We start from the raw sequence: 14,957 nt of genomic DNA on the forward strand, positions 1-14,957 counted from the left end.
ACTTAAGACAAATTCCTGATAACCTATTTTAGTCCGAGGACAGCATGAAAGCCCTCGAGTGGAAAGACCTCATTCCTGTTAAAATTCTGTGGAAATTAGTGAAGATTACTATCCAGATATTCCATATAAACTCGAGCAAGCCTGAGTAAATGTAAAACTATGTTAGAAAGTCCCCAAATCTCTACGTACCATGCTGATGGAAGAGGTTTCTGAAAAGATAAAGTGTTGCCAACCTGTTAAAATCTGTGTTTATATATTCCATGTTTTCGCTCTGTCAGCAGATATTTTGCATAGATTCACAAAACCTGAATCCATTTTAACTTCAAGCTACAACACTCAAAACAAAAACTCAACCCATCTACATATTCACAATTTTAAAGAGCTAAAATGGTAGCTCTAGATACTGATATGTAGTAACTAAATATTAAAACAACATATTTGTCAAGGTGCATAGTTAAAGGGGCTCAAATACTGTATTTCCACAAAGTTAACAATAAACTATGACTATGAAGCCGCAATTTCACATTGTAATGTCAAACTCAACTCAAGTGTACCCATTTGTCTTTTGGCTAGACCAATGGACAGAATGTCCATAACAACGACCCCCCCCCCCCCCAATAGTAAAGGCCTTTGAACCTAATCCCCAGAGGAGTGTAGACGTACAATGTGGAGGAAATACACCCATATGGCTAAACAATAAGAGGAAGCTGAAATTATTGGCTTATTGATAACATTTAGCAGGCAAGTACCCCGTCAAGGGATTTAATACAGACTGTGCATGCCTTTGGACCAGGCCTTACTTTGAAAGTACAAAACAATCTCACAGCCGTATTATGCATTGAAATCACTTCAAGCAGTGTTCGCTAATGATGCTATTGTTCGCTGCTTTGTTGTTCTAGGAGCCTGCAAGATGTCATTGAAGGGACAAATCCTTTAGAATGGGAAACACAGACCAGCACAGCTCATTTTTCACTTGTATGCCCAAAAATGTTTACTATACTATTTTGTTTATTTGGTATTAGGACAATTTTTGCAAATCTGCTGTACCAATGAACAAATTTTGGAAAATTTCCTGCTTGTTTTGATTACTGCACTCCCATCCAGTGCCTAACCACAGCACCACACAGTCAGTGCAGGGAGAGAAGAAGAGAAAATAAGAAAAAAAAAAAGAAAAAAAAAAAACAAACAGATTTTGCCTTGGTGGTTTTTCACACAAAATTAACATATGTTTGTAGCTACTGTCAGTTCTTGAAACAAGAGCTTAAGGTTACCTTGGAATGTCTCCAAATCCATTTTAAGACTACAGCTGCTCATGAGACCTTCAAAGAATATCATATATACACACACTGAGAATGCTTTACATATATTTTGTGTGGTAGCACCCAAACATCTTTATTTTCATATCAGTCCTTATTTTTTTTTGTACACGATCATACTGCAAATCAATTGTTTTTCAACTGGCAACTTTAAAAAATATTTAATTTACCTTTAAGTTAAAATGCACAATTGCACTGAAATGTCTCTAAGTGTATATTGTGAAAAGCTAATCCACATTTTATGCTTGCGGATACACTTAAAAAAAAAAAAAAAAAAAAAAAAAAAAGTGTGTAATTTAGTAATGATTATCCACATCACTATCCGAACAGCACAAAATTACTGCAATTTGACACATTGTTTCAAGAGCAAACAATGGCACCTCTGTGGTGTCAGATAATCTTAAAACCATGAGAGGATCTTGACTAAAAAATTATTCTATAAAATTGTTGTCATTTTCTTTTCAGAGGGAAACAAATGAAATGTTATATGTTTGCAAACCATGAAGCTTAAACAGTGCACTACAGTGCACTTCAGGTCATTCTATATGTGAGTTATGACTACTAATTATAAAAGGAATAACTGTGTTTTTCTTTTCTTTTTTTTTTTTTTTGCTTCATTGGCAAAAGTGGATCATTTTCAATCATACAAGTCTGGTGGAAAGAAAAAAAAAAAAAAAAGAACAGTAACTGTCTTGTTGTCCCGAGTCTTCTAGCATTGGATTCCTTTGTTTTCTCCTCCCTGTATGAGGTGATTCAGGCAGATCGAATATCTTGAAGTTTCCAATCCTCTCCACATCCTCCCTGGCAGAAGCTGCACTCCAGGGCCTCCAGCCTTCCTTTGGTCAGATTCCTGATGAGGGTGGGAGCAACAGGATGGACCTCATGTATCACTTACCCCTGAGTCAGGCTCGAGTGCTCCTGGTGAGATGCACCCAGGTCTCTACCCTAGGACAGGGAGAGACTGGAGGTCACCGCTCTGAAGTAAAGCAGCCTAGGAGCTATAAACAGCTCAAAGGGCGGTAAGGACAGAAGTCTCTCTAGGAGTTATCAGTGGAGTTCTCATTGCTGGTCGAACTTGAGGACTGGGGGGTAGAGGAGGATGAAGAGGATGAAGAGGAAGAGGAAGAGGAGGTAAAGTTCATCCCTGATAGTTCTGGAGGGTTTGTTGCTGTGTTCTGTCCACTCAAGCTTTTCCTGCACACTGGACAAGTGTCATGCTGGAGAAAAAAGAGGGGCAAATATATTAGGCTGTTTTCATGCTTATTGCTGATGTTTCCCCATTGCACCATAGTTTCAGGTAGCAACTGGGGTATATTTAAGTGGAAATAGCATTAAACAGGTGATGACTAATACCTGTTCCAGCCAGGGTACTATGCAGTCATTGTGGAACATATGATTGCATGGGAGCTGCCTCACATTTTCTCCTACACCGTAATCTTCTTTACACACTGGACATTCCAGTCCTGAAGCTGAAACGACAGAAAATTGTTAAAAATGTAACATTTTAAATATGATCTCTCAAGTGAATATTGACATCACATTCTGGACTATCGATGGTATTTAGCAAAGCATAGTCTGATCATCTGCTAATTTCTTTAATGGCCAACATCCCGGTGTATAAAATTCAAATTGTATGAGGAGATCATAATGGTTGTTGTAACTACATTTTAATGTATGATTCAGAATCAATGTAACAGCTCTTTTCCACAGTGGTCAACAGGTGCAACATGCCCCTGTTCTACCGTACAAAGGGTGAGAACAGCAACTGCAGAAAAGCTGAAGTTGAGAAAAAGGACTTCACAGTTTTCAGGCTTCATTTTGTGTCTCTTTAGACTACCTTGGAATTATTTTACCAAAAAAAAAAAAAAAAAACATCAGACCTCTGGAAAAACATTAGGGAGCATGGTAGGAAAACAGCATCCACAAGCAAAATGTGCTCTTTATCAGCTTTCCATCTACCATTCTTAAATAATCACCTTGCAATTAATATAAGTGATTAATTTACGCTTAGATACATTTAAGTAAAATAATAAAATTGGCACACCAAATTGTGACTGCAAGAGATGGCAGTTAGACAAATTAAGGGAAAAACCTGAAAAATGAGTGGATAAACAGGATGAAAATGCCTCTATCCATAGGGCACGAGAGGTCACTGAATGGTTTGAGTATGAAAATGATGTTAATCACAGGCTATTTACATTCACCAGATCTCAACCCAATTGAACACCTATGGGAAATTTTGGACCAACGTCTGAGATAGCGCTCTCCACCACCGTCATCAAAACACCAAATGAGGGAATATCTTTTGGAAGAATGGTGTCCATCCCTCCAGCCGAGATCCAGAGACTTGTACAATCTATGACAAGGAGCACCGAAACTGTTCTAGCGGCTCATGGTGACCGAGCACCTTACTAAGGCACTTTATGTTGGTTCTTCTTTTAATTTGTCACCTGCCTATAGTTTAGCTGTTTTTACTCTCCATGGCTGGATTTTTGGATTTGTATGGGATATCAAACTAAATTACTAAAATGTTGGTGTCAACAAAACTGATATATTTCAATTTCAGGAAACAGTTTGTCTCTTGCTAGCTTTAATTGGATTTGGCTCTGTAGTCTTAGATTTGCATTTAAAAAAAAAAAAAAGGAAAAAAGGAAAAAAATCACAGAATTATTTATTCCAACTTACCAACATGCTCATCTGTTATTTGTACTGTAGGAAGACTTTTTATTTTATCTCTATCAGCAGGCGGAGGTCCCGTGTTCTCAAACTGGTTTAATAACTAAGACAAGGGAAGAGAAAAAAAAACAGAAAAATTGTGATATAATTTGGACTATATGTACCACATATACACAATATATAAAATATGTAATTCAAAGTTTAAAATATAAATCGATTCGAAAAAAAGGTTGTTTTTTTTTAATATGAGTTTAGAAACCAGTTGAATGTGTTCAAAAGTACCTGTGTAATAATTGCATCTAGTCCATTAGCACCCCAGGCATAATCCATGGGATTTGAATGAAGAACACCCCTTTAAAAAAACAAAAAACACTGAAACATTTGACCAAGCGTATATTGTTGAGTAATTGCTTTCTGGTTATTACAGCTCTGTTCCAAAAACTCACCAGGGTCCAACACCAATATTTGGCATTGCAGTAGGTGCAATTATTCCATTCACTAGCTGCTGAATGATTCTACAAAACAGAACATACAGGTATAATACAGATATTGCAAAGGAGAAATTAAACAAGTTTCTACATATTAAGACATGTAGTTATTAAGGAAGACACAGATGAAGCTAAGACAAAGAGTGACTAGAGACAAATGCCATAAACCAAGTACAAGTGGGATTTCAGTCCCACAAATCATTGAGTATATTTCTTACCCTTCTAAAGTGGGAACTCCTTCATGCCTCCCTGCTTGTCGTCTAGAACCATGACGACTCCTCGGCTGCCTGGCACCATATCGTTGCCGTGATGCCGTTTCCCTTTCCCTCCTGTTTTCAGCATCCCGGTTGTCTTCTGTTCCCAGTCCAGCCCCAAAGTCAAAACTGTCATCGAAGACACCCAGGGCAAACTGACCATAGCCCGAAGGGAATGTAAATAAGTGCTGGTCTGCATTCTGGGAGACACAAAGATAAAAAAAAAGACACACAGACTAAACTGGGTGTTGTAATCTTGATGGTAGAAATCAGTACACCTCAGTGACTCCTCCCCCACGGTATATCCTCAAGCTAACAGAAACTATTTATGATCAATATGACAAATATGTTAAGAGTTTTGTTGACTATCAGGTCAAATTTCACCCCAATGGAAATATCATACATTGCCTGCTGACATACAGTATTTCCCTATTTAATGAGATGTTATTACATAGGGAAACGGTATTGTATTTTGCAGTAAAATGTCTCCTTACTGCACTTAAATAAACTACAGATAAAGCTAAGAATGGCAGATTTGAATCGGCAAAGTTAAAAACAGCCAAATCCCCCAAGAGAATATTACTTTTAAACAGCTAGACTGCAGATGGAAAAGCAGAAGTGGAAACCGTAAGATGATTTCCATCATGTCCATTGCCAGATCAGCAAAAACGTCAATGGTAACAATTTTAAGAAATACTAACTCTATTGTGCAACAGTGTGGGAGAGCAGAGATACGTTATGTGATAGCGAGAGACTGAGTAAAGAATGAGTTAGAAACCTCAAATGGTTGCTGGTTCTGGGGCCCACTGGAGATGGAAGACATGGAGCCATTGTCAGCACTAAACAGGGAACAGATTGTTGACAGGTTATATGTAGACTTATTAATGTTAAAAGGAAATTAGTTCTTTCCACCCTGTGTCATATTTTCCATCATTCCTAGTAATTACGGTAACATGTTTTGCTGTGTCCGATTTTTTCCCCCTATCCTCACCCCTCCACCTCCTGATGTCACATCTGAAATGTAGCGGTTGCACTCCCAATTTTAAGCATAACACCATGTAATACCATGACAGTAAATGGGGGGGGGGGGGGGGGTTAAGGGAAGTAATGCAATGTTAATCATTTTGCAAGTAGCAAGTTAATTCTCCTTTTTTGAAGAGTACTGCAAATTAAAAAAAAAAAAAAACAGGGACTCTGCCATACACAGCTTTACAAAGCCATCTGTTAATACAAGCAATAAAACTTAACTAAAAAAAACAACAACAAAAAAAAACAAAAAAAAAAAACACATGATCTAAACCCCTGATTTGAGAGTCAAATCAAATGTAAATGGTTTAAGTTGTCATTACAATCATTCATGTAATGAATGACTGAATGGAAGCAAAGAAAGCATCACTTTAATTGAATGTATTGCAGGTAGGACAGGGTCAAAGCCTGTGTTGGCAGCCCTTACAGGTGATGGTATAAAGCTAACTTTTGCATAGTGCTTCTATCCTAAGTGTGGCTAGTGAGTGACATACAGCAACTGTTAGGAATGATAGCCATACGTATAGAGATAAGACCCAGGTTAAAAAAAAAATTCTTAATGGAGATTATTTGAGGTCTTTCTTCATCCATAATAAATAGTGGCAATTGTGTTGAATCTCTAAAACATACACTATATATATAACAAAATACACACCTTCTCTCCTCCAGCAGCTCCTCAATAAACCCTGACTCACATCTTGGACATGTATACTCCTGTAAACAAACAAACAAAATACAAAAACAGTAGCTTAGCCAGACAGTGGGATAATGAAGATGGTTATCCTTTTTGTGTGAGAACACCTACCTCTGACCTCGAAAAATCACAGTATAAGTAGTGTGAATTTGGCATCGAATTCAGTTGATTCAAACTGTTACAGCTGGAGCCAGTCTGACTAAATACAGGCTATTTTCGGCTTGAGAGTCTGACATCAGTCTATCTGGCTAACAGACACATGGAACAGACAATTTCCGAGGAAGGAAGGAAGGAATGCACAAATGTCCACCTAATTGTGACACTACAACACCAGATTTTGTCGGAGTGCACATCACCGATGATCTCTCCTGGTCCTTAAACAAATCTATTCAGGACAAGAGGGCTGAGGAGAGGATGCACTGCCGGAGAAGACTTTCCTTCCCCCAGCCTAACCACCTTCTGTTGGAACTGTTGAAAGTGTCCTGAGCAGCTGTGTCACTATCTGGCATGGGAGCTCTAGTCTGTACGCACATAAGCCCCTTTAGCATACACTGAGGGAAGCTGAGAGCCCACAGCATCCTAAAGGACTCTTCCTACTTCTTTACAGATTAGCTGACCCCCTGACATCATTAGCCCAACCCGCCAAAATGAGCAACAGTTTCTTCCTTCAGGCTGCAAGACACCTTACAGCAGCACAGCATTCAATACACTCCTTCGATAATTGAAACCCACACACATAAACCCTATCACCTCACATATTTATTTATTTATTTTTTAAACTTTATACATGGTTGTATATTTTTTTGTTTTGTTTAGGTTTTGTTGTTTTTTATAGCCTGATCCTGAAAGAAACAATATGTCATTCAGCTGCATTTTTATAGTTGAAATGAAAAAATAAAGTCTAACTATTGCACTGTCTGCTCCATTCAGTAAAAGCAGCAGTTGCACAGTTGTGTGAGGTTTTAATGGGACCACAGGTCATTACCAGCACCCTACAGAAACCTATGGCTGATCTTTTACAATGTGAAGAGCACATGTACCCTTCCATGACAGATCATTCTAGCCTGTGACAGGCAGCCCACTTGTGTACCTTCCTGAATGGCAAAACAAGAAAAGGACGCAATGGCATTGTTTCCGCTGGATCATTTACATAAGTGTTTAACAGTCTAGTGCACAAAGTCTCAAGGGCAACTAGTGTTAACCGCGTCTCATTAATGAAATTAATTGCTGAAGTCGGTAATAAACGGTGGACGCGATCACAGTGTTGCAGTTAACGTTATCACTAGTGAATATAGCAAACAGTTAGGCTAACAAGCCTCGTAAACCCACAGTAATCAACAAAGGATCCCACCGAGCCTCGTTACAAATTATGCAAGAAAAGTATCAGTATTCTGTGTGTAATGACTGAGAAGCTCGTGTTTACATACTGTCGGATCTACTACTTAGATCACAAGCTAACTAACACTGAGTAGCGTTTGCGAGATAAACGGGAGCTCGCAGTAGCCAGCTAGTACTGTTAGCATGCTAACAGTTGACGCCGCTGCTACAATGAATTCAACTAAAGTAACAACAACATGAACCTGTTTTTAATTCGTCCAGCTGTTTCTACCTCTACTTTCTGTCTGTGGTACTTACGGGAAGCCGAGGACTGATCTCTGCTGAGCATCTGTGACAGAAGAACCGACTGGGCCATGGAGGAGCTTCAGCCATCTTTAGCTACTAGACAGGTAGAGAGGGGGAAGGACTACGGAGCACCCAGAAGGACAATGTTAAGCTCCTAGAAAATACCACCACCATGTGATTGAAATGGCTGCATTGCATCATAGATAATGTTTAAATGTAATATAGAAATGAAAGTAATGTCCGCTTTACCAGAAAAATTAAAAAGTGGAACATTGCTGGATGAATGATACATAGGCTATACAATTACAATCTAAGATTAATTTCAGAATTTATAATGGATTATATTGAATTAAGTAATTGTTTTACAAATGGTTTAAATAAAAAAAACAGCTTGTTTCACTGTAAAGAACTAAATTGTATTAAAATATTAACTTGTCTTCGTTTGACAACCACAGACAATGATGTGTCTTATAAAATACTGCCACATGGTGGTGCTTTTGTGTATCAAGTGTCGAAGAGCATCACTGTAGTTCACATTGTAGCCAGTGGATGAAGATACAATGCACTCCTGGTAAATTTCCCATGGAATTTATGACATCTTTAGTCAGGTTATCATATGTTGGGAAAACGGGGTTAAGCTGTCCCTCATTCATGCTCACATGCCAATACAAAAGCACCAGGGAAGTGAAGAACTCAAGACAATGTACCACCACACTGTGTTCTCCACTGAACTCATGTCTTATCCCTGCAGGTTCAGCCCCCCCACCCAGTTCTCTCTCTTCACATGAAATCCAGAGATGTGTTTTTGCAATCTGGCATCGCACTAGATTTATTTTGACACGTTACTTTTCCATTGGATTCCTGTCAACCCCCTCTGGAGCCCAACAAGCACACTATAAGTGTTTAAAAGTCATGTAGCATCTGTTTTTGAGCATCACATCTCGTCAAAGGTGGATTTGGATTTTATCCTTGATTATTTGACTGCTGTTGTTGGAAGCATTTTATCAAGTGTCAGATCTGAGACGTAAAACAGTAAATAAGTAGCCTCTCACATGGGAAAGACATTGTCTCTTTTTATGTGAACACAACCAAGTTGTCGTTGGCGGCTATCTGGCAGCCCTGAGATAGCAGTGAAGGTCTCAGAGATCACTTAGTTACATAAAACCTGGGGGGGGGGTGATAAATTTTTTTTTTTCAGGTCTGTTTTTATAGTCAAAGTGATAAATTAAAATTTCCACCATATTTTTTTTTCACAGTTATTCTTAATGTGACTACCATAACTGCAGATTGACAGCTATAAACAAGTCACACAAGTCTGGAGTACCTCTAGTGCTTGGCACAGCATATGGAGAGTAAGTAGGAGTTCCCATCCGACGGCCTGCCAGCCAATCACATCTCTCAAGCCGCCTGGCCTGATTTTTATTCACAAATGTCCAGTTTCATGCTCTTGAGGAGAGTAGCCCCGGATGCAACCAGCTCCTGTGGTGTTTTATGGGTGTACTCTTTTGAATGAAAAACATATGGATATAGCCATACGTCCACATTGTATCCAATGTCAGCCATTAAGACTGCCAACACATTGCTCTGTATCAGCAAAACAGTCTTTTTTGTTACATGTGCAGTAGGACAACTGCAAATTTGAGAGAAACAATGACTGAAGATCCCAAGCTGCAAAACATAACATAGATATGATTAGTTACAATGAGACTGGACGTTTCCAGACAGCAAAACTCAGAGTGTAACCTAGTTAGGTCCTCATGTCCTCTCTGGGCCAGTGTTGTGTCTGATGTGGGCATGTGGGAGCAGGAAAGGCACAGCAGTCCCATGGGCTGAGATTAGAGAGGGTCTGATAGCACTGAGGTTTGCTATGTCTGCCTGGCTGAGGTGGGCTATTGTCTCTCTGCGCACCACCACCGCAGTCGAATGCTCATTGTAGCAATGCAGTGTGGGGAGTGAGTGACTGTGGGTCAGAGACAGGTCATGTGAGCAGCAGAAAACAACTCTACCCACACTGAGTGACCTTCCGCATCATGTAGTTTTAGGTCACTACTAATCAGGATTTTGGCTATGTTGACTAAAAAAACTTTGTTCTGCACGAGAACTGCACTGCTTGTAAGGAAGTATAGCTTTATTAGACTTTTGCTTGCTGTGATGTGGATTAAAGAACGGAACACGTGCCGCAAAACACTGCAATGGTGGAAGTAACTAATTTTGTTTCTTCCTGCCACTGTAATTAAGTAGCTTTTAAACTGCACACGCATGTATGTGCACATGCACATGTACAATGACTAAGAAAGCAGAATGATTGGTGTTTTCTCCGCCTCCTTTTTACAGTTTCATTTCCATTACGCTCTAAGAGCGAACAAAATGTTGCAGCCAAAGCAGCGGACAGATATGCGGCAAGGGACACTGCTGCTTTTGTCACTCCAGAGAGTGTTTCCAGACACTCCAGCCGGGATTGCCGGTCGCTCACAGTCCCTCTGGGCCCCCGAATCACGCTCACATACACACATAAACGCACACATAGACACACACTCAGCAATAACAGCCGCCTGCTGGAACTTCCTGGGCCTCTTAGTCATGCGTCACTCGTTCCCAGTCCCACCCATCGAAGACTCTGTCTCCTCCAGACACACTCTGTCTGACGCCATGTGTCACAAGACCTGCGCATCGGACAGACCAACACGTACACGCATGCACACACATCATAAGATCCCTGGACAAAACGGCAAGAAGGCTGTGAAGATCAACATTAGCGATGGACAAAGCTGTCTTTAAAAAAATAAACCTAACACATCCGTGAACATGTATATACTCATATCTGAATCACAGCAGGTATCCCTTCTGTTATGTGCAGTGTTTTTCCACTCTGCTTGTGTTCCAGAACAAAATCCCGAGGTACTACAGTGGTACATAAGTGTTTGGGATTACATCACTGAGCAGCTAACAAAATATAGATGCTGCTAGAGGAACATATGTGCACAATTAAGCAGCCTAGTTTAAACCATCTCTGTTGTAGTGTAGAGTGTTTGCGGTCACTCACTGCAGATGTTTCAGCCGATCAGTTTGACTTTATATGTTTTTACTGACCCAGTGTTTCATTACATTGTGGCAATATGTCCTGATCCCACGCAGTGCAGTTTTTCTTACGTTTCACTCTATCAGGGCCTCCTTGTATTTACCTTAACTATGCTAATGCTGTTGCCCTAAGGATGGCAAATCCCAACACTTTGGTTTAGACCGAAATATCTTGACAACTATTGAGTGGACTGGCGCAAGTTTTGTACAGACATTCATGGTCCCCAGGGATGAAACCTACCGACTTATGTGATCCCCCGACTTTTCCTCTAGCGCCGCCATGAGGTTCACATTTGCGGTTTTGTTAAAAAGGTCTCAAAAACTATCAGATGGATTGCCATAAAAGTTGGTACAGATATTCATGTGCCTAATAGAATGAAATGTAAAAACTTTGGTTACCGCTTAACTTTTCATCCAAAGGCTATCATCAGGTGAACATTTTTATTTGTCTAATTCTTTGGTTGATAACCAAATACCTCCACCCTCACAGAGCCCCTAGCATGGCTGTAGACTTCGAGTCTTGTTAAGTGGTAAACACTCACTGGTTAACTAGATGTCAATGAGAAGAAAATTTCTGAATGGCCAGATATTTGCGTGTTGTATGAATACAGTGTAACTAACCATCAAACAGTCACAAAACAGAATGATACAATACAGTATTCAGTCAAAGAATAAAACAAGCGCATAAAGCACAAGGCGCAAAAGATAGCATGTTGGAAAAACAGTGTTTTCTGTTCTACCCAGCAAATCCTACATAGAAACACCACCCACGAACCTACACAGGGGACAAGAAGGACTCACAATAAAAAGAACAAAACCTATAGTATTTCAAGACCTTCCCCAGCAGGTGGCTGAGTGTGAAATGAGGACAAAAAGAAACAATTGCAAAGTGTGTATGTGCAAGTGTGAGGAGAGGACTGTGTAAAAAAATTCCCTACTGGAGTATCTGGAGTATTGTTTTTGGCATACATTGTATATTTGTGTATCTGTTAATGGGTGTCTGTTTGTGTGTGTGAGAGTATGGGTGTAGATATGTCCGTAGTCCCTCTATGTGGGTTCCCAGAGTGTGTTGTAACAAGTTTCTTGCACACACACACAGTATATACAGTATGTGTGAGTGTCTGCATGTTTATGTATTTTCTCATGCGGTTGTACAGAACATCTCTTAGCATCCACAGTCCGCGCAAAACAACACTGGAGCTTCTAACATTATGCATGGGTGCAGTTACCCCTCTAATCTAAAACTGACCATCAGTCTGTTTACAAGAGGTGCAGCTCTGTAGTCCTGGGGAATAGATACCATATGGGCCCCTTGAGTTCATTTGTGCTACACTGTCTTATTTCAACAAGCAGAGGATCTCGTAACGGATGATTGATTTAAGTGTGTCCTAATGGCTATTGTAGCTGTTCAACTAAAAGAAGCTGTTGATAATGGCCGCTCAAAATTGAATGGAAATCTGAACCAAGGAAACTTTCCCACCCTCATCTTTGCGTAATTTGTGAGGCATACCTTAACGCATGACAGCAAATTAAATGCTCAACCAACTTTCCATGATAAACAAGCCGATATCTGGGCCAAGGCTTATAAAAAAAAAACAAAGGTATTTCTGTCTCGTTTCTCTGCGAGAGCCACCTGCAAAACTGATGTGAAATTATGCTCATGGCCTGGTAATCTTCCAAGCCTCAAATTGCACAATTGGCTTCAATTTGAGTCGAGTTCAGGGACTAAGTGCAGCACAATTATCAAACTTCATTGACTTTTTTTTATCAGTAATGCAGCTTGATATTTCAACATGAACTCAAACCAAAGTTAATTCAATGACACTGTCTGTGCCGAATCCAGGAGGCAACAGTCTCATATATTATACTTGACTCAGGCACATGTTCCCAAACAAACCGCGAGGAGTCTTGTATCATACCTAAATTTTTACTGAATACCATCGCAAAGTGAATTAATCAAATATTAAAATCAATATTTTGCATTAAAAAATATATATGTACATGTATATGTATATGTATATGTATATGTGTATCTATTTTTATAGATATAGATATAGATTTATATATAAAAGATATTTCACAAAGCTTTAGAGAATATTTTGTTGTTTATTGGATGTACATTTTACTCCTGTTAGATGTAGCACATGTGGGCCAGACCACACACAGAGGTAGCAGAGAAGCCGTCCCAGGGGTCATGATGAGGAAGTGAAATAATTCACCAAGAATAGTTTGGGACAATTAGCACTTGCACAACTTCCTAACTCTGATGATTTGTTGTTGATGATCTGATCACTGACACTGCTCATGTATAGTAAACCTGGTTGTATTTTCAGTTGTTGCTTAAAGTAGCGATGAAGTAAGCTTACTTAGTGAGCTGAGATTCCCACTGCAAATCTTCTTTGAGCAGTTTTGTTGCCAGATTAGCTGATGGACCTTTTTTGAAAGCAGTGTCCTTTGCCTGACATCCGCCCTGAGGCTCTGGAAGCATGAACTGATGTTTTTTTGTTTCAAATTAGCACTGTACAGATCTATGGTGCACAATTAAATTCTTAAACGTAACCTAAAGAGGTTTCTTTTCCTCTATAAAACATTGTGTTCTTCATCAGGTCGAAAAATTAATGAAATGAATATTAATCTGTGATGACTGCTGATTGGTAATGTTTTACGCCTCCATAAAGCATACATTATCTCACATAACAGAACATAAAATGTAAAAAAGCATTTCAGAGAAGTCCGCAAAACGTCATCTGTTACAGTATAAACAATAAGACTGGAGTGTGGGCTCTTGTGTTGGTATAGTGATGAATTGTCAGAAGTTAAATATCATGCACATGTGGAAAATTAAAAGACTTGCTGTGTAAAGAAAGCAAGTCTGGGAAATAATGTCAGAGGCAGATATATTCTGATGAAATGATGGTTCTGATATCTATTAGTTTCAGCTGTGGGACGGAGCTGTTTACAATCCAATGGCGTGATCCAGAGAGTGGGTGGTCTCTGAAAACACTCCACAGCGCCTGGTTTCATCACAACATAATTTCAGATCTCAATGTTGGCTGTTAACTTACTGGAAGTAATGGAAGTAGTATGGCAAGTTGGCGGAAATTATACCCAACGGACGTCGTTGAGAAAGAAGCTAGACGTATCAGAGCAGGAGGATTTCGCATCCCTGAAATGTCAATGCATCACATTACAGCCCCATGTCTTGTAGGGACATAAAAAATTCAGCAAGAGGTTGTGATGTAATGTGTGTTACTGATCCCATTCTTATTACGTGTAGGTTCTAGCCGGAGAGATGCACCCCCATTCACACCCTCACGCTCAAACATACAGGCGAACACACATACAAGGCCATATTTCGGGTGGAAGTGAGGCTCCCTGGCCACACCACAAACCATAACATATATAAAAAAGGATGAAATATGGAGTCAAGTGGGCAGTAAATTCCTGAGGTCTCGTGTTGAGTGTAATTAGAATAGCTCTGAAATTGCTCATAGGTTAAGTCTGTGGTCATGTTATTACAACCACTGGTGTGACATAGGCGCATCATATCCTACATCAGTGACAGGGCTGTGGGGTAATGATATGAATGTTGTTTCTGGTGAAGGTATTACACAGTCATAATGACAAGACCAAATGGGATTTTATTTGTCTTGAACAACATTCATCTAATGGGACCATTTGTTTAGATACATGTACCAAAACTGCTTATTTTTCACTTGTGTATTTTACTGGAAGACTGCGGCCATGTCAACATATGTATCCACATTTGTGGCAATTGCTTTATTTTAGTGGGTGCTCATTG

The 14,957-nt window shown here is 39.6% G+C and overlaps 1 protein-coding gene across 1 annotated transcript; it reads right to left on the reverse strand.

The window, feature by feature from the left end:
• Nucleotides 1–1,998: 1,998 nt before the first annotated feature.
• LOC120790897 (E3 ubiquitin-protein ligase RNF126-like) lies at nt 1,999–8,203 on the reverse strand. Its single transcript, XM_040128869.1, has 9 exons — nt 8,090–8,203; nt 6,416–6,474; nt 5,513–5,573; nt 4,699–4,934; nt 4,439–4,507; nt 4,275–4,344; nt 4,002–4,095; nt 2,670–2,785; nt 1,999–2,533 (listed from the first exon to the last, which is right to left on the reverse strand). Exons 1-9 carry the CDS (start codon nt 8,162–8,164, stop codon nt 2,354–2,356), a joined length of 960 nt encoding a protein of 319 aa, XP_039984803.1. The 5' UTR covers nt 8,165–8,203; the 3' UTR covers nt 1,999–2,353.
• Between the last annotated feature and the right edge of the window lie 6,754 nt (nt 8,204–14,957).

The sequence above is a fragment of the Xiphias gladius genome, chromosome 6 (assembly GCF_016859285.1).
Source record: "Xiphias gladius isolate SHS-SW01 ecotype Sanya breed wild chromosome 6, ASM1685928v1, whole genome shotgun sequence".
Classification (NCBI taxonomy): domain Eukaryota; kingdom Metazoa; phylum Chordata; class Actinopteri; order Istiophoriformes; family Xiphiidae; genus Xiphias; species Xiphias gladius.